Raw genomic sequence first — 22,953 nt, forward strand, 5'->3', positions numbered from 1 at the left:
GTGAATACTGCTGCTGTGAGAGCCCCAGAGTTGCCTTGCAGACGTGTCCTCAGCCCGGCTGGGACTTCAGCCACGCTCCCACCAAGGGGCCCAAAATCAGTACCGTTCAGCTCAGGATTAGAAGTATTCATGGCTTATCTATATTCTGGATTAACTAGTATTATTTTGTCTTTTGAGAGGTGATCACACTGTCAACTCAGCAATGCTGGCGGCAAGCCTTTGTGGAGGGTGTTTGGGTGAGAGGGCTCCTAGCTGAGGGCTGAACTTATTCTGGTCCAAATTGAAGTGGACTCTAGATGTGCAAGAACGTTTACCAATTTTGATAACAGTGAGAAGAGAGGAATTAAAATGATAGTAGCCAAGGTCTATGCTTGTTCTTGTGAAAGAGACCTGGGCTCCAAGCACATCTGCAAATGAAGCCCATAGTAACTTTGCGGCAGACCTCAAAGCACTGAATCCTGCTCCTTTAAAATGCAGGTCATTGTTTCCTCCTAATGGTAATAGCTTGCAGGATGCCAAACCTTAATTTCCATGTGAGTTGAGTTTTAATATCCTGACAGAGTAAGTTTCATGTAAAAAGGGGAAAAAAAATCGGAAAGTAGAACAGACACTTAGATGTCAATATGCAAAAACGGGCTTTGAATTCAGATTAAAGTGTTTCCTTATACCTATCATGTCTTTATAAAAAAATCATCACATTTAGATGAGGTATTGTATATATTCATAGCTCTGAGATCTAAGGGAATTTATGCTGACACTTTGCATTGTGCAGAAAGGATCGTGCATCATGTCAACAGCCTAAGGATTAAAATTCAGTGCAAACAGGAGCGAGCTCGGGGAGGAGCGAGCTTGCGTCTGTCCTCCTGCTTGCTCACAGCTTGCCTTTACACGCTGGAACTGCAACGCACTTCATGTTCGCTGGGAAGCGTGAGTGCAGATGAGATGCTCATGCAGAGCAAAGGGTGAAGTGCCAGCTTTGGAAACTGGAACAGGTCCCAGGCAGGCATTGGCTTCCACAAGGCTCTTAAAAGGCATTTGCTTCTAATTCTTCTCATGGATGACACAATGAAAAGAAAAAGACGTTTTCCCATATTTGGCATAATGCTTTTTCTCATATTTACAGGACTGTTTTCTCAGGTCTGCATGTGCGAAGAGCAAGTTCAGGACACAGAGTAATTGGCTCGAGCGCCTGGGCTGCGTGTTCGGTTCATTTTACCAATTAGGTGAATTCCAACAGCACAGAATGCCCATAATTAGAAATGCCAGTTTTTTTCAAGCTCTCACCTTTTCTATTGTTATTAGGTTCTGCTAATCAACGTTTCAGCATCTGCCTAGGGATTTTGGGAAAATAAACTTGTTAAAAAATATTCCAACTTTGCTGTCATGTTACTACATGCTAATGCACAGCCCAGAAGGCAGGGACGAAGAACGAAGAGATTTCTGCCTAACTTACATGCACCTAAAAAATCCAAATTAATTCTCCCCAAGCCAACTAGCTGGAAATACTTCAGAAGATGACAGTTACCAGTGAGGATTAGTATCTATTTTCAGGAGCATGGATGGGGCTGGAAAGCTGCCATGGTTTTGTTTGTAGAGGAGCTTCAAATGTTTGAGACAACACTGTCGCCCTAGAGATGCAGAGAGAGACTCGCACGCTGCAGTAGATTTTCCTCCTTTACCTGCTGCCAGCGGGACAGTTACAAACGACTGTTCTCACAAGAGTGCTGCTGCATTACATTCAATTCACACTTTGAATGAAAAATGCAATCCGCTTCATAATTCCATTTTCGTTGAACAATAAACCCACCTGAGCCAGTTCAGAGCTGCTGAGATGCCCATCACTGTTTATATCCAAGTGCTTAAACATATCTTCAACTAAGAAGCGCTTCTGGGATACTCTGTCCTCGGCCGGGCTGCTCAGTGGGCTCTGCCGATGAGCCTGCAGGTCCAGGAGGATGTTTTTGAGCCGACTGTAGTCTGCCATTGTACAGGTGTCACCTAAAAGATAAGACCGTATTACCAGACCATGTACATTCGCCTTGATCTTTTTAAAGGACTCAGCTACTAAAGGGAAAAATACAGCACAGTTGAAGACAGGCTGTCTGCATATATAGCACAACTCAGCTCTGTGCTTGAGGAGCTCCTACAGTCGTTACCTTTTATAATAGCTGGCAGTTTTTCTAAATCCTGCTGTCAAGGATGCTCCCCAGCATGTTACTTTCCAGATTATAGGGCTTCAGTTACAGACTTCCACACTCAGCTCTGTAATCCCCACCCATATTAAATTGGCTCTACGTTTTTGTAAAGATAAAATAAATTTGTCTATCCTGTGATTATAAAGTAAAAAATAAACCTGCAGAAGCTGATGTTTACAAAGTGCCACAAACACAAATAAATGGCACCCCTGAGTGTGACCCCGTGCCAAACATGGGGCTGATCTTAAGGAATCCTTAAAGGCATCCCAAGGTGGTAAGATGGCCAGAGGGAGGACAGTGAGGAGCGCGGGGCTGCGGGGAGCCCCTGCTGCTGGTGTGTCACTGGTGCCTGCGCACATCACCCCGCTGCAGACTGACGTAAATACTTCCTCAGCCCCTGACCAGGGAAAATGGTGGTTATCATGGAAAAGCCCTCAAGCCACCTGCTCTGAAGTGACACCGGCTTGGCTGGAGGAATCAGATTGAACCTTCATGACCCCAAAAGTTCCTGCTGTGCTTGCAGCAGCCAGCTCTTCCATGGTTCTTCTCTGAGCAGCACCTTGCTCTGATTTAAGGGCATCCTCTTAGAGGAGAAAGATATCCACATGCCCAAAGTGGTTAAGATGTTATGGTCCTTTTCTGCTCAACTGCTGTCTGGCAGAGCTTGGCAGAATGAAGAATGGCAACTGTCTTTTTTGTGCAAATCTCTTTGCTCTAGTGTAGACCACAGTGGCTGGTGCCTTGCAGGACCCCGGCTGACTCTGCCTTGGAGTGGACCCTGAAGCACCCTCACGCTCCAGCTGTCCCACACTGTGTGGGCATCAACCGTCACCCACCAACAGTACCAATATATTCAGCTGTTCCTGTTAGATATCCTTTTCTCTATAATGTAGATGCCCTTATTCTCTATAATGATGGTTTTAAAACAACTTTTTTATTTTAAGTCCCATCACTGACCCCGTGGGATTAAATCTGAGGGCACCTGGTCTCACCTCAGTTTAAGGGACTTGTAGATCTCCCTTGTAGATCAGCTCCCCAAAGACTCCAAACATTATTCCTCTGAAAAATAACAGAAGACTCTGGCATACTGACAACTACTGTTCCTGTCCTTTTCTTGCTGAGATGTACCATTTTTGGTCCTCTGGTCCCACTCCAACTGAAACCCAATTAAAATTCCAGGTGGGAGGCATTTCTCTAATAGCAAATCCATCTACTGTCAAGATTTTTTTTCACTCTTCATATTGTGCTCACAACTTCAAAAGCACCATGACTTGAGGCAAGAGAGGACACAGAGGCTGGACATGCGTTCACCAGTCAGGTCAGTGCCCTACTGCTACAAGAGCAATAACTGCAAGACAAGGCTTATTTTCCACCCTGAACTCAGACCGTTCTAGTTTTGAGAGTTTCTCACTGCTCAGGGATACTAAGCAGCTACAAAATTTTTCCTTCTCTCTAAACAACCTCCAAAGAGCTCTTGGTCCCACATGGGATCAGTCTCATTTTATGGAAAAATGAGGCTACTCAGCTACTATTAGCCTTGTTTATTATTTCTGCCTTTTTTTTTTCCCCCAGCCATATCATTTGATGGCTATTGTGAAGGCAGTATGAAGAAATTTCTTTCTTCTAATCACGTGCTTATTTAAGTGAAAAATTGATTGCCGTATCCAGTGTAATCAAGCAATTTTGCAATCCTGTTGTAAATACCCTTTTACCTACTGCAATAATAGTTTTTTCTGAGCTAGAGTTTTCTTTTCTCTTCAGTCAAATCTTAATCCCAGAGATGTATCTAAGACTAATGAAGACAGGGAAATCTATTTAATTTGCTTCCACCTCCGTTCCTGCTTTGTGGTTTCCATTTGTGAGCACAAGCACAGCTACAAGCAAGCCATGCGGTGACACCCGGGTGGGCTGACCCACTTACACAGTCCTCCCCGTGGTGGCGACCACCCCGTGCCCGGGTCAGCGTGTGCATCGCAGCCGCCAGATCTACTCACCCTGACAGCTCCCTTTAAGCCCTTTTTATTTCTCACTTCTTCCTCCTATCAACTTCTGCCAGTAGCATATGCCAAAGCAGCTCTTCCTCTATGCCCTCCAGACCTTTTATTTTCTGCAGTTGGGTCTTTTTTCCCAGATACACCTTAACTGTTGCCTGGGGCAGTGCTTTCCCAGCCCTCCCCCCTTGCTGGCCTTCTGACTCCCCTCCACCTTAACCTTCTTTCTGACCACAAAAGGCAGAATTGGAAAAGGACCTAAGTGCTTCTGAAGCCCCCTCATCTCTTCTAACAGCCCTTCTCATTTTATTAAGCTTACATTGACAGCTTCTGTGGCTAAACAGCTATCCCTGGCACCAGTCTAATACCATGCATGGGCCTAGAGAATTAACTGGGTGTGCTGGTTTCTCAAACACTGGAGCCTCAGCCAAAACCCAGCACAACTGTATGTTTAAACAGAATTCCCAGTACGACTTGTGTGTTAATGCAATGGCAAAATATAAGCAATGTGTGCAAGAAGTAGATGTTTGAATCCAAACATTACATCTCTATTCCTGCACCTGTGGGACCTGACCAGGTCACCCACCGGTGACGCACCCAGGCTCTCGACTGTGTTGCATGGTGCGAGCCAGGAGACGGTGATCTCCTTTCACTGCATTACAACTCTCCTTGATTTTCCCATGCTCTGAAAACAAAGCCACCACAAAACTGCTTTCCTCAAAAAAGTACACACTCCTCTGGGCTGCAAGACAGCCCAAGGTAAGTGTGCCCATTTTGGGACTTTCAGAGGGTCACAGCCATGCTGCAGCCTCCAGGCAAATGTGATGGGCGTGAAGAGTAAAATAAAGGAAATCACAGAAGGACAGAGCTAGTGACAGCCTCTGGCAGCAGTCCCCAAATCCTGCTATAAACTAACTCACAATACTTTTCCCCCCCGCCACACTACTGCTGTGTCCAGGATCAGGGACCATCCACCCAGCAAAGCCCCATCCTACGTGGCAGGATAATGCCGTTCCACTGCATACACAGCAAAGAAAACCAGCAATAAGACAATTATGTCTCCTACTGAAAAAAAAATAAGTTCAGTTTCACATGTTGTTAACACACACCACAGTCAGAAGGTCAGAAGGTGCTCTCGGGCCCTGTTAAAATTCCTCCAAACCCTCATTACCTTCATTTCTCTCTGGAGAAAACTATAGTCTTCAGCTCTGCTGGAAGCAGATCCCTCAGCATCTCTCCACAGTGTGAGTCTGACAGACTCCACGGGTCTCGCACCTTTGAACATTTTCCCCTGACATCTGAGGGTTGCAGTGACACCCAAGCAGTCACTTCAGAGCATGGCACTGTATAGCTGCTCAGCAGCGCCCGGTGCGCAATGCGATGAGTAAAAGCAATAAAGTTCTGTCCCAGGGGTGTGAGATTAATAATTTGTGGTTCTTTGGCTGAACTAAAAGATTGATAGGAAAATGTACTGAAACTGTAATACATATATGCATATGTGCATATAAATATATATGTATAGTTTATATATTTAAGTGGAAAAACAGGGGGAAAATCACTCCAGGTCAAAGGAAATACTGTTTGACCTTAAACTATGACTTACTATACTAAGTCTGGCCAGTGTTAGTTCCAAAATCATCCATGCTTGGGATGTTTGAGCTGATGCTTTGCTGCGTGACCTGGACATAATGCTATTTTAAACACAACTTGAAGGCACTGCAGTGACCAGATGTGGATGCTGGAGGCACCCTATAAAAGACATTGCCTGCTCCTCTGCCATGGACGGGAGGAGACACATTCAGGCAGCTTTAATCATTTGGCAAGCCAAGGCCAAGGACAGCTAGGCTCTCCTGTAGTAAAGATCCTTCCCCTCCTTTACTAGACATTATTCTTTCATCTTTTAACCTATCTTCCCTATGGAGACTGCTAACAGTCATTCTTTGGAGCTGTTGTATAGGTCTTGCAAAGGACAGCTCTGTATTTTCTCTCCCTCCCACCCGCCCATCTCCTGCTGTCAATGACACTTGTAATCTTCTTACATTGTGCCTAGGAACCACCAGCTTTATCTACTAAATACCGTCTCTTTAGGTTTCTGGCAGCTCTGCTGCCTTTTGCATGCTTGCTGTTCTTCCAGGTATTACAACCATAGCTGTTAAACAAAAAGAATCACAGAAAAACCATCTGTATGCCCTCTCGCTTATCCCCATTCTTGTCTCCGCTTTGCTAAGTGCCCCCAGCAGTTTCCTTTGCAACATGAGCTCATCATTCGCAGTTTATCTCACCTCAGACTGCTCTCATTGGTAGGTCTCATTAATGGATGTGTCTCAGCTTGGTTTCCTTGTTAGTGCTTCCCGGACACTTGGGATTCTGTTCGCAATTGCAACCAGCTCAGATAAGTTTTGTATTTCCAGAGGTGGCTTGCTTGGAGCTGGGTCTCCCAGCCTGCACGCTGGGAGGTGACTGCCACCGCTCTTCTAAGATGGGTTTCGAAGGACTTCTTTCCTTCCCTTTTTTGAACACTAGAAATGCCACCATGTGTGCTTTAAGTGCCTGTTGTACTACTGCCAGCTGATCCCCTGTCCGCACTGCCTACTGATGGGCTCAGGGCACCATTCCCACCACAGAGCTGGAGAACCAAGATACAAAGAGACAAAGACACAGATTTGGGATGAGCTAAAACTGCTATTCTGTATTCCATGCCCTAAACTAGTTCTCCACTTACTTGATCATCTTTCCCCACTATTTTATACAAGGGCTGATTAGAAAAAAAGGTCACACATGTTCCTTTTCCATCTTTAACCATGACCCTAGTATGATTTATTATGCTGACTTCAGGAGAAGAGGAGAGATAAGAGCATACCGTAGGCATCTGACATCAAAACTAAAATGCTGATCATCTAACATGGGTTTTTTTTACATGACCTTTAATTACAACACATAATACCACTATCTTTGGATTCCAGCTTAGGAATTAAAAAATAAATAAATAAAAGGCCACCTTCACCATTTCAGGAGGCTCTGTATCACTTCTACTGATGGCCACTCTGCTTTCTGAACACAAACTTGACAGCAGTGCTTTGTACAACAAACACAAGCCTTCCCCAGGAAAAGCTGCATGGTTTTTGTCCCACGGTAGGAAGCTCTGGGCAGAGATGTCTTTGTTCGCATCCCACTGATGGAGGTCAGCCTGTATCCCTCCTGTGAGCTCTACATCCCGTTTTGTAGCCCTAAGAAGAAAACACTGGTGACTTTCAAACAAAACTCACACAAGGTGCAGCTCCCTCCTGTGCTCGTTGGGTAAAACTTTAATATACTTGTCACACTCAAAAGACAGGGATTTCTGGCAATCTTTTTTGTAGAAACAGACCATTAAATACATCCCCCAGCAGCAGCTTGCAGTGGCTCTCCATCCCCAAGCCCTACTCCTGCAGCGGCCACAGTCGTGTGATGTAGGATGGAGCCGAAAGCGAGGAACCGCGCTGCAACATCCCTGGCCAGGGAAGCCCACGATTCCCCCCTCCATGTCGGGGGAAATCTCTGAAGAAACAAGCCCTTTTTATCCATTTACAGCATTTTCAAAACCAGTGAAGCCTGGCACTGTTTGAATTAAAAACAAACAAACAAACAAACCCCAGACAGACAGGCAAAGAAAACCAATAAGACAGAAGAAAAGTAAAAGAAAAATCCAGCGTATTGAGGTCTGATTGCTAAAGTGTGGCCAATAACTGTCACATTTACATGCTCTGCTCACTCCGAGCAATGCTGTTTCTTGCTCTGTTTTGCAGCGGCTACGTAATTCATTCTGTTTAGCACTTCTGCATGCTTTGGCAGATAAAATATTGATCAGCCTGCCAAGAAACACAGAGTGCCATTCTGTTTTCATGTCAGAACTCGGTAATGAACTACATTTATCAAGAGCATCCTCTCTGTGAAAGGTCAGTGGTGAATGTGGCTAAACTGTGATGACAGATCATTAATCCAGTTCCCTCAATAATTGCCCTCTTTAAGAATTTTATTCCTGGTTTCTGTAAATTGTAGCAGGTTTTTACAGTGGGATCCCTGAGCAATCTTCAACCCACTTCTGAGTCAAAGCAGATAACGGAGAAACAGCAAGCCTGGGGATTAAGTGTCCTTCAAAGGAATGCAGTTAACATAAAATAAGAATAAAGTGAGGAAGTGCAGAGCTTGCTTTGATGGGTAAACTAATCTCCCTGTAAAATATTATTGTGCAAGGTACCTTACAATGCAATGATTACTAGAAATGTCAGTACTTCTTCAAATATCAAAAATGATCTGATAACACTTACAGAGCACCAATCTCAAAGTCCTTGGTGTACAGCTAACCTGACAGTAGGTGTGAACCTAAACACGTACAGAAGTCTTTAGAGGATTTGAGCCCCACTGGTTACTGAGCTATTTTTCAGCACAACTACAGAGGCTACACAAATGGCAGGTGGCACCAGCAGCTCTTCATAAAATCCATGGCAAAAGCTGTGTGGCCATTAGCATCGAGCCTAAGTATAAGAGTAAGTGATTTACCGCACAATAAGGTATATACAGAGATTCAAACTTCTTGTGACCCTCCAAAAACTCTGGAGGAGGTTCCCCTGGGTGGCATCTCCGCATGCCTGGACGCAGCTCCCCATGGCAGCCCACATGCACTCAGGTCTGGGCTTCAGCCCTTGAAAAATCTGCAGTTGTGCTGCTAATCCCAACAATCCCAACCCAGGACTAGACTGGGTGTGCTATCACTGCAGGCGAGTTAGGACATCACCACTGGGCATCCCATGCGGAGCTGCCAGCCCCATCTGGCATCCCACGCCATCACCTGCCAGAAATCAGCCTGCAACAGCAGGGCCGTGCTCCTGCTCACTGCCGCCACGGGGGAGTATAATAACCCAGTACAAATAAACCGTCACTGAAGGAGAACTCCAATGGCACTAATTTTCAAGGCAACCCTTCGCCACCACCAAATGTGGTAATAAAGAGCTGTTTGGAGCAGGCTGAAGAGTGTCATTTCTAAGGCAGGAGGCACCGGGGGTGTCATTTTATTTGTCAGTTCCTCTTAGACCGTGCTGGCTATTTTTGGCTGTTCCTATGGCAGTTTTCTAGCTCCAGGAAGAAATTCAGTGCAGGACATGGGAGCATTAAGTTTTGTTTTCTCATCTGTATCCATGGGGCAAAAAACATGTGGTTACCGAAAATAACATTTCTAGACAAAATTAAAGGGATTTGAGAAAGGTTTTGTTTTCAAACAGCCCATCCTTTCATATGCTTTACTCAGGCTTTATCTAGTATTGTTAGAAGCATCAGAAAAGGACTAAACTAAAATGTTAGGGGATACAAATTTATTTATGAGCGTGGCTCCTTAATTCTCGTGCCATTTACGGCTAAATTGCCTATCAGCAACAGCCCATTTTCATGCATACAGAATGAAAGTGCTGGCATGCCTAAAATGCGAAAATGTGGTCCCAAAACATCAGACTGCTGAATCTGAGTGAGACGATTATGTGAACTCTTTACAGCAATAATCCATGGCCTAGTGGCCCGTTTGACTTGACAGAGCAGGTTTACACAGGGACAGGAAAATTAAAGATGACTTCAGTTCTTCAGGGGTCTCACTGCAAATCCCCATTCCTCCATGCAAATTTTCTATCTGTCTCTTTCTATCTATCTTCCTCTGCCTTTAATTGCTCTTTTTTGCACATGCATGGAGAGATTGGATGGACTTTCCTCCTACTTTTCCTGTGTGATTGGAAAGAAGAAGGAAAAATCTGCTTTTCTCAACAAGTTGCATGAACAACTGAGCAAGCGTAGCAGCTCTCTGCAGTACAGGAGAGGAGAACATTGAGAAAGCGTTGTGAAATTCAGAGATTTCTTGCAATTTAGAGACACTTGTGAGTTTTGACCCTTCCCCTGCTCTGATTTTTATAGGTTGTAAGTACTAGGTCCGAGCAAACCAATTTAGGATGAAGAAAAACTAACCCAAATCTTTACCTATAAGAAGTCATGATATCAACCATTTGACTTTTGATTGCTCAGAGAAAGCTTCCTATAAAATACCAGGCAGTGCTTTGCAGCAATTACACTGCAGGTAACCGCACTGCAATGTTTCTGTAACATCTGCTAATAACGCGAGGAACATCCTGCTGCCTCCGAAGCCCCTGATCTTTGCCGTCACTGTGCACAGACGAAGCCATGTGCCGTAGACGTGACATTTACGCAAAGCTGGCTAATCGCTTCATGCTCCCACCGCAGTGCTACCTGCCCGCCTACTTTACACACGGCTAAACCCTTCAAAGGCTGAGTACCTATTTTTTTCCTGATTTGAATTTACAAGTTAAGTGAAACTCTGGTGAAGTTCCCGCTATGAGGAGCAGATGTTTAACATCATGCAAATTCATGAACATTAGCAATCCTTCAGCTGCTACTGCCGAAAAAATTCAATTAACAATAAAAGCCCAAACTAACTTGCTTATCTTAGGGATATGTTTCAGTTAATAAGATGTACATTTATCAGATATCCATATATAATTTAGCAGCTACTGGGAGCTCACCAAATATATCACAGAAATGGAATGGAATATATACTACGAAGTAGATACTATTAAACAATAGACATTTACAACCTGGAAGAGTTAAAATTTGCCTCAGCGTATATTTATTTCAATATTTCATTTTATTACAAGAAAAAGCACCCATCTATTACTCTGCGAGCTTTTAAAATATATTAAAAACTTACAGTATCAGAATATAAATTCCTCATTCTAGAAACAAAAACTCTATTCCTACCTTACACAATTACCTTCCAAAGTGCATAACCTAAATGAATCACATGCCTTAGCCTCAAATGCACAAGAAAAGAGATGGATGGATTTGCAGCCTTTCTCGGGAAGCCCAAGAATTACAGCTTGTTTTACCAAGTCCGAAAGCAAGTTCTGGATTTGTGTCCTTCCCGGGAGGGAGCAGGCAGTGGTACAGGCAGGAGACATTAGGAGCAGCCTCAAGGGAGGGAGGCAGGAGGAAGCTTGCAGGTGGGAAAGCATGCGATAAATGTAATTTATCAAGTGCCTATCACCACCTAGGCAGTATGCCACAGATTTACAGATTTTTGAAGCCAGAAGGGATCATACGCACACTCTGACCTCCTCCATTACACAAGCACCAAATTCAATGAGATCTTCCCTACAGCAGCTCCATAATTTGTTTGCTCTATAGCACACCTCCTAGGACAGCTTCCAGCCCTGATTTAAGCACATAAGAATAATTTTTCAAATGATTACTTAGTCTCAGTGGGCAAACATATTTTATTTTTAATTTGTTTAGCTTCAATTTCCATCTACTGAATTTTGTTATGCATTTATCTGGTACATCAAACCATAAGTCTTACACCCTATAAGTCATCTTCCCGGGTTTGCACTGATGTTGGGCTCAGCTCACGCCTTACCCATCCTCTCCGACGAGCTGTGGGATACAGCAGCTCTCACTAAGGCAGCTCACGTTCTGAATGACTCTTTATTTTCTCTTTTCTGGGAATTTTATCATCCCACAGTGGGCGCCAAAACAACCATGGCCACGTTTGCAAGAACCTTCAGCTCCTAGTTAGCAATGGGTGGCTCCACCACAATTCAGTGCCCACCACCTGAGCTGGCTCAGACCCTTCACGGTACTACAAGGTGATGCTCCACCACCCACAGAGAGCTCGAGCCCGTTCCCAAACCAGAGATTTCTAGAAGATGATGGTGAACAATTATTCTCATCCCACAAGGACGTCACTCCCAAAGATGCACTCAGACAGCTTTCCCAAACACTATTTAGCACAAAGATGTAACTAACAGCAATGTCTCAGCTGGGGAAGTTTTCTATGTGATACCATAAGCAAACAAGGCTATTCCTACTGCTGTTTTTATTATTCACCACCTACTGAGTATTAGCTGTTATTTTCCTGTTAAAAAATTAAAAATGTTTGTCAAACCAGAGAAAAGAAATGATGCCGTGAACAGCAAAATACACGAAGAAGGAACACCATGCAGCCAAGGCAAACAACTCATAAGTAACCCCTATATTGCTCATCCAAAATATTCAGTGAGCGCAAATATAGTAATAGAAGTCACGAGTGAATTATGTGTGATTCATAAACAGAAAACTGGCTACGTCATGATTCATTTTATTCACAACACAGCTCGCTCTGCTATAAATCTATCACTCTGCACAGAGACACAATCTTACACGCACGCACACTCACACACTCAACTCTATGCGCCTGTTGTGTACTCTCTCCAAATTGCATTTTGTCTTCAGATTGCATTGTTTCTCTTTGTAAAAACTATTAAGCTAAATTAGCGATGCTGCATCCTAAGTTGCAGACGGGGGGGCGGGGACCGGGAGAGGAAAATGTGCCATACACAGCTGTTTTTAACAGCGACAGCAAAATGAGCTTAAAGAATGTCTAATTACTTAAGATCCCAACCCATAACAAATTCAAAGCGTAATGAATTGATTCAATTATTGAGAAACACTGCATTGAAATAGCCTGGGAAGACTGAGGCTTTTGTAAAGGTTACGAAAAAGAAGAAAATAAGTCAAGAGATGTGTCTGGGCAGATTGCAGGTGGGTGCTGGGGATGCTGCCCCCAGGAGGGACCTACACACACACGGGGAGGGAGCTGCATGTCAGGTCTGAGGCGCTGGATTTAGCAGGGGAGTGGAACCGGGAAGGCAAGGGCTGGCATAGATGGGGAGCAGACCAGTCAGCACTTCTGAGGATAATTAAGTGGGTATGTTGTACATGCCTTTGAAGAGCACGGACTTAGAGGATCAAATTGTGCGTGGCTGCCAGCTGCCTTGGGGAATGTGAAACGCAGAGAGGTGACAGCAAGACTCAAATAGCAAATTCCGAGATAGTGAGGGTGGATCCATCAGCGGCACTTCAGACGGAGTGCAGCAAGGTGCTTTGCTCGGCTTGCACAGGTCCAGATGCAACTGGAGTCCCAAAATGCTCCTTTTTCCTGCTCTTCTCCCGGGGCCGCTCACCCAACATGAAGGGGCTGGAGAGCAGGCAAACAGCCAAGCAACGTGAAAAAAAGCAGCTCAACAAACTTGTCATGGGATATTGAGGTAGCTGTTTGCTTCCTGAACGCAAGTGATTTCTCAGAAAGGCACCATCATCTAGACCGTGTCCTCAGGAAAGACACCACTGCTTTTCCTCCCGTGGGAACCTGGGACTTTGTTGTGCTCAGTCTGGCCCAGAAGGGATCTTTCATATTATTACACTTTCCAATATGAAAAAAACACAAAACAAAAAAACAACAAAAAAACCCCAACCCACAAAGTAACAACAAAAAGGTAAAAATACCTTTCTATGAAAAGCCATACTCCTAGATGGTAAAGGTTGAGCAGAGCTCCAGAAAACAGAGCAGGGTGTTCTGCATAAATCCAGACTGATTTCTGTTTCATTGCTTCAACAAACCAAAGGTAATTAGTTTAAGGCAATCCTACTGCACAGGACTGACATCTCCACTCGTGTGATCCGTGCTGTCTGGGGTCGAATCCTCCATCCCAATGGCCTGACGCTCCCCTGCATGGTGCCTCTGAGCTGCACACGGCAGTGTGACGTGGCACTGCAGGTTCCTGCACGGACCAGCTGCATATTAGCCCGTACAGCACTGTACAACTAACTAATTATATTTATTATTATATTTATATTATATTTATTCTACATATTTCCTCATGCTTTTGCTGTAAGGATGGCTGGCTGAGAGAGGTTTCTTTCCATGGGATGAATCCTTTGGACCACCAGCGATGGCAGAAAGGCTCTGATAGGTGTGGTTTTGCTGTGATGGACAAAAGGACTATTTAGGGGGGAGCTGCAGGATTGCGGGGGGATTTTAGTGGGGCTGGGGAGCAGTCTGCACTAATCTGGACTTCTCCCTGTCCCGTGTCTGTCCAGTCCATTTAGAGGATCTGAGATGAGCCCCTTACCATGCATTCAGAGAGCTCCTGGCATGGGGTTAGAGCCTCCAAGGCGCTGCCAAAACACAAACAATAAGAATAAATAGAGCTCGACAGATCTGTTGGGACCCTGCTATCTACAAACACAGTAGCATCAGATGTGGTTGTCAGCGAAGGATTACAGCTTCAAGTACAGAAGCAGCAAAAGAAGATGGACAAGAAGTTAAGGACTATCATCCTTGGTTTGATGCACATGGTTTGGAGGCCAGAGACAAAAGAAAAACCAAAACACACGCATCAACAGATAAACAAGAGGAAGACTTGTTTTAAAGCCAATAAGATCTTTTGCAATGCATCTGCTGTAAACATCAGTTTACACCTAGTGCTGTGCTTTAGTTTTAATTTTTGCACCTGAGATTACTATGTTTAAATGAAGGGAATAGACCTGGCAGACCATTAATGTTTGGGGAGTGCTGCTTTATTAATGTTGAAGCCAAATCTTCATGAGCAATCTGCAGGACAAAAAAAAAACAAACAAAAAAAACCCAAACAAAAACACTAAAAAATTTCTGGCCATTTGAAGCACCTGAAGACATCTATGACACATACACTTGTCATCAGGAACTGGAAGAGTTCATTTTCATACAGTGACGATTAGCTTAGCTCACTCTTCACTTCAGCAGTTACATGAGGAAGAGTCTTGGTCCATTAGTCTGAGTGACCAGAAAGCCTTGGATACCTGTTCACTGTAGCCAGCTCGTGATCCTCATTTCTATACAGAAAATCTCATCACAACTTTGACCCAGACATCCTGTAATTTAAATTAACCAAACCAAACAGGCTTGTTAGATAAATGGCATGTTTGCTTTTTATGCCTGCTTCAGCTGATGATGCTACACAATCTGCTGTTTGACATTTTAGTCTTCTACCTTATTCCTACTAGAGAAATCAAAATCATCTGGATTCCTCCAGGAAGTAACCAATGCTCACTTTTTTATGGCTGACTGGCACATCTATCAAGTACTTCTAGATAGCAAATGTATTATTTGGAAGCTTTAATAAACATTAAAGCCCTCTGGCACTAATGTGAATTTTACTGATCCTGTTGTGCTCTGAAACACTTCCCTTTCCAGACAATTCACTGGCTTCTACTGGCAGAAGAAGCACTTCACCACCACTCTCTGCTAGGGATCCCATGAATCTGACTCCCTGGTAAAGGTACTTTGCTTCTTACTGTCTGGTTTCTTATCTATACCATGAAGTATACATGGGAAAAGTGGCCAGCAATATGAACAATAAAAACTACTGCATGCCATCCTTGGTGATAGATGGAGTCAAGAACATTAAATTTTTTTCTTGGGTATTTGCATAAACAGGTTTTCCCTGCTACCCTCTTGGACATACTCTTGCTTCTATCACGACACTGCATGATCTTCCCTGGGATGGCTTCATCCTCTATCACAGTAACTTTTTAAGCAATTCTGAGGCTGCCATTGCCTACGGTTACCCTGTTTCTCTCAGTAATACCTCCACTTAGGTGGTGTGTGATGTTTACGACTGCCCCTGCATACAGGGAGAGCAGAGGATACGCACACATGCTGGTAACGAGTTCTCGTGACATTTTCAATCCAACTGCAACAAGAAAACACCGTAATTCTCCCCAGACCACGTGTCCTTGCACATCCTCATAATCAAAGACATTCAGAGAAACCCACCACAAAACCACTGCTGATTTTAGGCACTTCCCCACCTTGCACTTGAACTGTGAGGTCTCCGAGATCCTCTTGCTAAGCACTAAAGGACAATACGATTACAGTAAGGAGTATTTATTATTGTTAAGGATGTGTGTAACGGTCTAGTAACGATGTGCTGTGACTGTTGTTCAGATGTCATTAGGAGACCTCTCAGGCATCTCATTAGTAGATGGTAATATACACCCTAAAGGGCATTACTGTAATTATAAAATGTTAACTTCTAAAGAGGAAAACATGCATGAGAGGGAGAAAGTACTTCCAATGTAAAAAAAAAAGTAATTAAAAAGGAGTAAAAAAACTTCACACAGAAAACTTAAATTGGCCCAGCAACAACAGATTAGAGGGAAACATTTACAATATGCACATGTATGAGTGAGAGTCTACTTCTCCAGAATTTGATGAGGTCAAAACTACTCCACTGTAGTAGTTTTAAGGGTTTCCAACACTTCAGTTGGATTTTTGTTATTATAATCATCCTGCACAATATATGCCACCCCAGAGATCAATAGAGCCTCCCATGACAGACAATCAAAATTTGACAGTTAATGATAGAACGTCACAATTCCGTAAAGTGTTACATCAGATCCTTTCTGTGCAACAAACTGTGCAAACGAGTACTCCGATTCCTACTACACCAACTCGGCCAACCGACCACAACATTCAACCCAGCTACACCTTCAAGTACACCTTGTCCTGCCCGTACCAAGGCAGCTGCAGCATTACGTTACTATTTACAACACAAACCCATTGCCGCTCCTCCTGCCCTCTCCCATCGAAGCCCCGACAACAGAAACAATTAGATTTGTAGTTCTACTTTAAATCCACATATAAGGAACAAATGCAGCAGATCAAGAAACAGAATGAATAAATAAAAGCTCACCAATGCAACAGGCTGAATTTTAGGGATTAATTCCTCTCCTATTTCTTCATGGGATTTTTTTTTTTTTTCTCTTAAGCACCATAATGATAGATGATGAATGGTACAGTCATCTAAGCACTAGAAATACTTTGCCGCTGACAACGCAAATAACCTTTCTGTGGTTCAGGGTACCAATTCTGGAGTAGATCTGCTGGAGGCCTGTCAAGATAACAATATCCCCACACTGAACTGTCGGCAGTGGGATTTTTCATTATATATGTCACTAAGGTGCAGAGGGAAGCTTCTTACTGCAGAAATAAGGGGATGAAAACATGTTTTTCCTGAAGATTTTCAGCACCAAGAGTGACAGATATTCCAGGGTAAAGCACGAATGACAAATCACTATGTTTTGATCTGCGAGAGCACTACACTGAGCCTCTGTCGAGAGGGAATTAGCACAATTGAAAAGCTGGGACGCAGGGAGCGATGGCCCTGAGGGAGCTGCCTTCCCAGGCACAGCAATGTTGGTACCAGCACTTCTGTCCCCATCCTGCAAAGCTTCAGCTTGTGCTCTGCCTAAACAGGCTCCCTGTAGACCCCCCCATAAAGAAAGGGGCTCCCCAAATTTCCATCTCTCGTTTGCACGAGCATTGCCTCTCCCATGGCAAACACACGCACTGCCTGTTTCTGCCTTGGCTGCAACTGAACCCCCCAAATTACAGCCATGCTGAAGAGGATGGAGACAGCACAGGGCATCGCCCTTGGTGCCCCGCTGCGTCCTGACAGCCATCCCCAGCATTGGAGAGTGTTTCGGGGTTAGAAAGGAAAGAGGGAAGAAAAGGAAGGGACTTTACTAGACTCTTCCAAAAGAAAGAGTTTAAGCCATTTACAGAATAGCCTTCAAAACATATTTACCATCTTAACACCTTCCTGCCCAAACAGCACTACAACAGAGACCCCCAACTATGGTGGTGAATTTGTTTCATATACCAGGGAATCTTTTAATTTCATTCTCTGCTCCATATTCATAACACTCAGTATTTATTTCAAGTGCATTAACTATAATACAAGTGACAGATACAAGTGATGTACCCCTTGGCTCCCAGGGCTCTGCTGCCTGATAAAGTGACACGACTCCACGCCCTTATGCTCAGAGTAACCATAAAGTGTCACAAGGGTTTGGGCTTATTCACGATTTATGCCAGCTTTCATTCCACCGAGATCATCAAAATCCCACCTAGCTGTGTCCAAACAGCACAGGACACAAATGAAACTCAAACCACTGAAGAGGATAAAACTTTGAGGTTTATTACAGCTGGGAGATTAAAATTCAATATTGCAGTAGAGAAGGATGTTAAAATGCTGCACAGATTTAGCTCCTCTTTGCTCAGAGAGGCGGTTTGATAATGGTAAGTCTGGTTTAACATAGTTTTATTGACATAAATTCTATTTGTCAAGGGCTCTGAAGGAAGAAGCGATGCTCGTGCCTCACGCTCCCAGCCACTGGGTACCCAAGGTGATCTTCTTTCTTTGTGAGGAAACAGATGCAGCTTAACCTGCAGCACAAGGCAGGCGTAACTCACTGCGCTGCACCGCACGTGTTGGGCGCCACAGAATGGTTGTGTTGGCACTACAATGAGAGCAAAGGTCTGGATCCTGAGTGCTCTGAAGAAGTGATGTAATTAAGTTTTATGTAAGGAAGTCATTCCAATGCGGCAGGTTCTGTAAGATAATAAGACTTGTTGATAACATGCCTGTTTCCCCAGTGAAAACCTTTTCTAATCATCTCGGTATCTTGCTAAAGACCCCTGCAAGTGTACGAAGACTCTACATTAATGAGAGAGTCAAATCAGTTTACACATGGTCTTGCACAAATGCTTTTCTCCTTGTCTTTAGCATCACATAAAATACAACAGCCATGGAAAATGAGTGAAAGTTCCTGCTCTAGAAGGTAAGCCAAGGAATTTAATGCCATTTATTAGAAGCAGGGTTAGGCCCTCAGTCATATCAGGTCTTTCCCATATGCTGTGTGGTTTTGTGATGTACAAACTAAAACGTATCACTACATGTTTCTGTTAAACCATTTGAAACATGACAAAAAGTAAAAAGGAGATTCAGTGTTCACGCTTTAATTAAAAATTTAACCAAACCACGTGGCAGGCGAGGAAAACAACTTGTGCACCACAGCCTCCCGTCATTCTCCTACAGCCCCTGCCTATCTTGCAAATATCTCAAAAGCACAGTCAGGCAAATTAAAACAGCACCAAAAGTCTGCCATGTTTTTACCACTTTGCTTTTAAAGCAAATTAAAGGTAACATATAAATGCTGCAATTACAGGGTGATTGCATTTTTCTCCCGTGGACTGCCCTTTTTGCAGAGGATTGCTCCCACTCTGCTCTCCCCAGTTTTACGATGGTGGAGTATCAGTGAGTTTGCAGGATTTAGCCTTCATTTGCAGCACAAAAGACTGGAATCAAGATCTGTGCTTATTTATTTCAGTATCTTTTCCCTGCAGTCAATAAACAAATGAACAAATAAATAAATAAATGCATTTTCTGTGTTTAATTTCCCACCCATGTAAGTTTGGTCATTTCTTCTGCCTAGGCTGGAATGACCTCTCTAAGAAAAATAGCAGAATATTCAGACCATCATTTGATAGCTTCGTCTGCATCCACATCAACAGAATAAAAATAAATTAACCATTCCTTCTGTTGGCTGATGCACTCTGATAAGCAGTAGCCAGTCACATTAATGGGTCTAAGCTCCCAGCTCAAGCTTATCCAAACAAGTAAAGTAACCTCTTGAGTTTTGTTCTCTTTTTTTTTAATATAATAGCAGCCAAACATGTGAAAACTTTTAAAACTAATATTCTAAAATTTTATGCTTCACATGCTAGGGTTTGTAATATCACAAAATGTTTTGAGTTGCAGTCAGTCAAGCAGAAAATATATTTATGGCTGTCAGATAAATTTATTTTGAGCTGTGAAAAAATTATATTGCTATCTAACGTAAGGTAGCATCCCGTCATCTCAAAGATACCAGCCAACAGCCCGTTGGCCTATCTCATATTGCAAGTGACCCATATACAAAATGTGATGGTGGTATTCATGAGTAGATTTGTAGCAACAACATAACCCTGTCACACCTTTTAAAAAAAAAAGAAATCTAGAAAGACTGCATATCTGCATCTTTGTTAAGGGGTGCAGAAGGTCAGCAGCGACTCAGCCTATGCAGTCTGAGATGTCTGTATTACATAGACATGTAGATAAACTATGGAAATGCATTTTCAGACAGTTGTTTCTTTGCAAACCACTGTGCCCACCATTTCTTACCTCCTGTATCCACATGGAAAATACAACATATGCTAAGGCCCTGAGCAAACCAGCAAAAGTCAGCAGAGCAACATTTTTTATGGTGCTCGTTAAATTTTGATCATTATTTCCTATGAGACACAAAGAACCAAGACTGTTCTCTGGCTAACTGTGCCACTCCCTAGGTCACCTTTTTTCCATGTTTTTTAAAATCTTATTTAGTACCTTTGGCTTCCAGCTCATTCATTCCCTTCTGACAGAGTCTTTTGCTGTTCCCTCCATACATTCAGGCTGGAGGAAGCCATTATAGGAAACCTCAAGCATTTGAAGCTCCACGAGAAGCCAACCCCAGAGGTTTACAAACCACGCACAGTCTCATCCTGCTAATGGACAGCCTTCCTCTGCAACGCTTTATCAGGATCTTTTGTTTTAGGAGCTTTGTGGCATATTATGGCATAACTGCTTTCTTAGAGATATTCAAATGCCAAAACAGTTTCTTTGCTTTTGTTCATTAAGTCTTACAAAAAAATTAAATTTTCATGTCAAGTAGATGATCTCCACGGTCTTTTAGGTTAAAAGGCGTTTTAAGAAAGCTAAGTCTGAATGTTTAAAAACAACATTATTAGAAGCCACAGAGACCTTGAAATCAATTTATTTTCCCAGTTTTAATTTATTAACTCCTCAAAAGACATTTAGAAAAGCTTTATCTGGGGAAGGGGTATGCTCCAAGAGCATGCATTTTCCATGGGTACATATTTGTGAAGTGAGGGAGGTGAAGAAAGAAAAATGTTAATACACATTTGGCTAATACCATATTCCCTGGTACTTCACTTCCCACATGCTCACTTAGCTGTTACGCTGCGAGGGAGGAATGCAATGAAGACCAGAGAAGAACCTGAGATAAAACACAAATAGCACAGTTTAAGACTGTGATGATGGCACATTTAAAACAACACCTGGCAGAAGTATCTGCAGATGGGACTCCAAGTCATAAAAGGAAAGGCTGTAGCTACAGTATTTCCTTGGAGAAGTGAAATCCTGAAAAACCACAATTGCAGAAGCCTTGGAGATAAGAAGGTTAGCAGATTACGATCATTTCTAAGGAAGGATGCCACCAGCAACATCCTCCATCATTCCACCACGATGGTACTGCTGTAAGACAGTGGCAAACCTTGTAGAGATTGCACTAGGCAATAAAAAATGGGAGCAGTCCACAACATCAAGGCAAACTTCCTAACACTACTATCCTTTCCATGTTTTTGTTAACAATATCAGGAGATGTTATTAATGAAGCTAATCTGTTGGCTTCAAAGTCAACAGCTATTGCTTATCTGCACATCCGCTCTTCTAATCCACTATGAGCTTGAAAATATCTCAAATTCGCATCAAGGGCTTTTGGGAAAGAAGAAGGGAGGAGGAGTTGAGGCCACGTTTTAATAGTACTTTTCACAAGCTGCTGCTAAAAACTCTTCCTAATTTCACAATCGCAGCCATGAATATCACTACTCAAAAAGCCACACTGCCTGTGTCTGCAGGAAAGGAAAGTCGCTCTTTCCCCAGGGAGCAGACATTACCAGCTCATCCTCCTCTGCACGCATAATCCTCCCAACTCGCCTCAAATTACATGGATTGAAAAACACCATGGGAAGTGCCTTTATGAGACTGCAGTTGAAGGTTTTGATGACTACTAAACTTAGGAAAATGAAATAATCAGCTGCATCTGTTGGATGGAACCTGGAAAGTACACTGATCTGTATTTTCATATACATACTGCATGGGTAGGATTATTTTTACTCCTTACAAGTTTAAATATGGAGTTTAATTAAAAGGTACTCAAACACATATTGTGATTCAGACTACGAAGACATTAAATTACACAATTCCTCCTGTCCGTTAAGGCCAGAAGTGGGTTTGGGAAGCATCGTGACCTAGAAACTCAGGAATTCTTTAATCTAAACTCTCCTGAACTTGGTGGCAGCACATTGCCCAAAATCCAGCCAGCTCAGCAGGGCATGCATATCATGTTAATACCTTTATATACATTTATGCACATGATTGCACACACAAGGATACGGTGCAGCAATAATACGGGCCAGACTCTCAGTGGGTCTGAGAAAGGAGGACACAGAGGAGCTGCTTGCTGGCTAATTCAGTGCTGGCATCCTTATCGCCATAAATTGTGTCCTAAACTGCATTAGCTGGCTGCTGCATCCCTAATAGGTGTGAAGCTTCGGACATACATCTGCTTTTGCAGTGAACATTCACAGGCATGTGAAAGTTTAAGCTCTCAGAAAAACACATTCCAAATTAAAAAATAAAAATCCTAGGAATGGAACTGTATTGCAAGTTTGTGAATTTCTCCTCCCTTAATGCTGTATGTCAGGCTGCGAAGGAAATAGTAGTATTTTCTACAGCAAAAAAGGCATCTAAGGAGTCAAAGCCAACAGCTTTCAAAACATCCCCAGCACCTGTTTGGGATTGAATTGCTTAATTATTTTCTTTTCCCTTGCAATCTATACATGGTGTTCTTCAGCAGGGATCCATCTCTTTTCAGCTCATCTGAGCATGTAGCTGTATTCACGCTATGAAGAGCTGGTCACACCGTCACCCTTCCAGCCTTAAAGCCATCATAACCTGAGTGTTTGCAATACTTGGCAATGAACGTATCTTGGCAGAAGAACTGTTTACACATTTGACACTCATTATTTTAAAGCAGAGCTGAAAGAAGTTTCCTTTCATTAAAATACGTAATTAGGGGTTCTTTTTAAACGTTGGAGAAAAAATCTATCTTGTTTTAGATTAAGAGTTTTTGCTTCTTTGACTTCAATCAAAAAGCATCTCTTTTGGCAACCTCCCACCACACACATACATCAGCTGTTAAAAACATCTTGG

General features: G+C 43.1%; 1 protein-coding gene across 5 annotated transcripts in view; it reads right to left on the minus strand.

Annotated features, from left to right (window-relative positions):
- FSTL4 (follistatin like 4) overlaps positions 1–22,953 on the minus strand; it is a 240,666-nt gene that overhangs the window by 109,692 nt on the left and 108,021 nt on the right. For all 5 annotated transcript variants that reach the window (XM_087754170.1, XM_087754171.1, XM_087754169.1 and 2 more), the window contains one exon: positions 1,808–1,998. In XM_087754170.1, the coding sequence (XP_087610296.1) occupies positions 1,808–1,998 (191 nt within the window). The remainder of the gene's footprint in view (positions 1–1,807; positions 1,999–22,953) is intronic.

The sequence above is a fragment of the Nipponia nippon genome, unplaced genomic scaffold (assembly GCF_047370975.1).
Source record: "Nipponia nippon isolate SJK-2023a ecotype South Korea unplaced genomic scaffold, ASM4737097v1 scaffold_17, whole genome shotgun sequence".
Taxonomy (NCBI): domain Eukaryota; kingdom Metazoa; phylum Chordata; class Aves; order Pelecaniformes; family Threskiornithidae; genus Nipponia; species Nipponia nippon.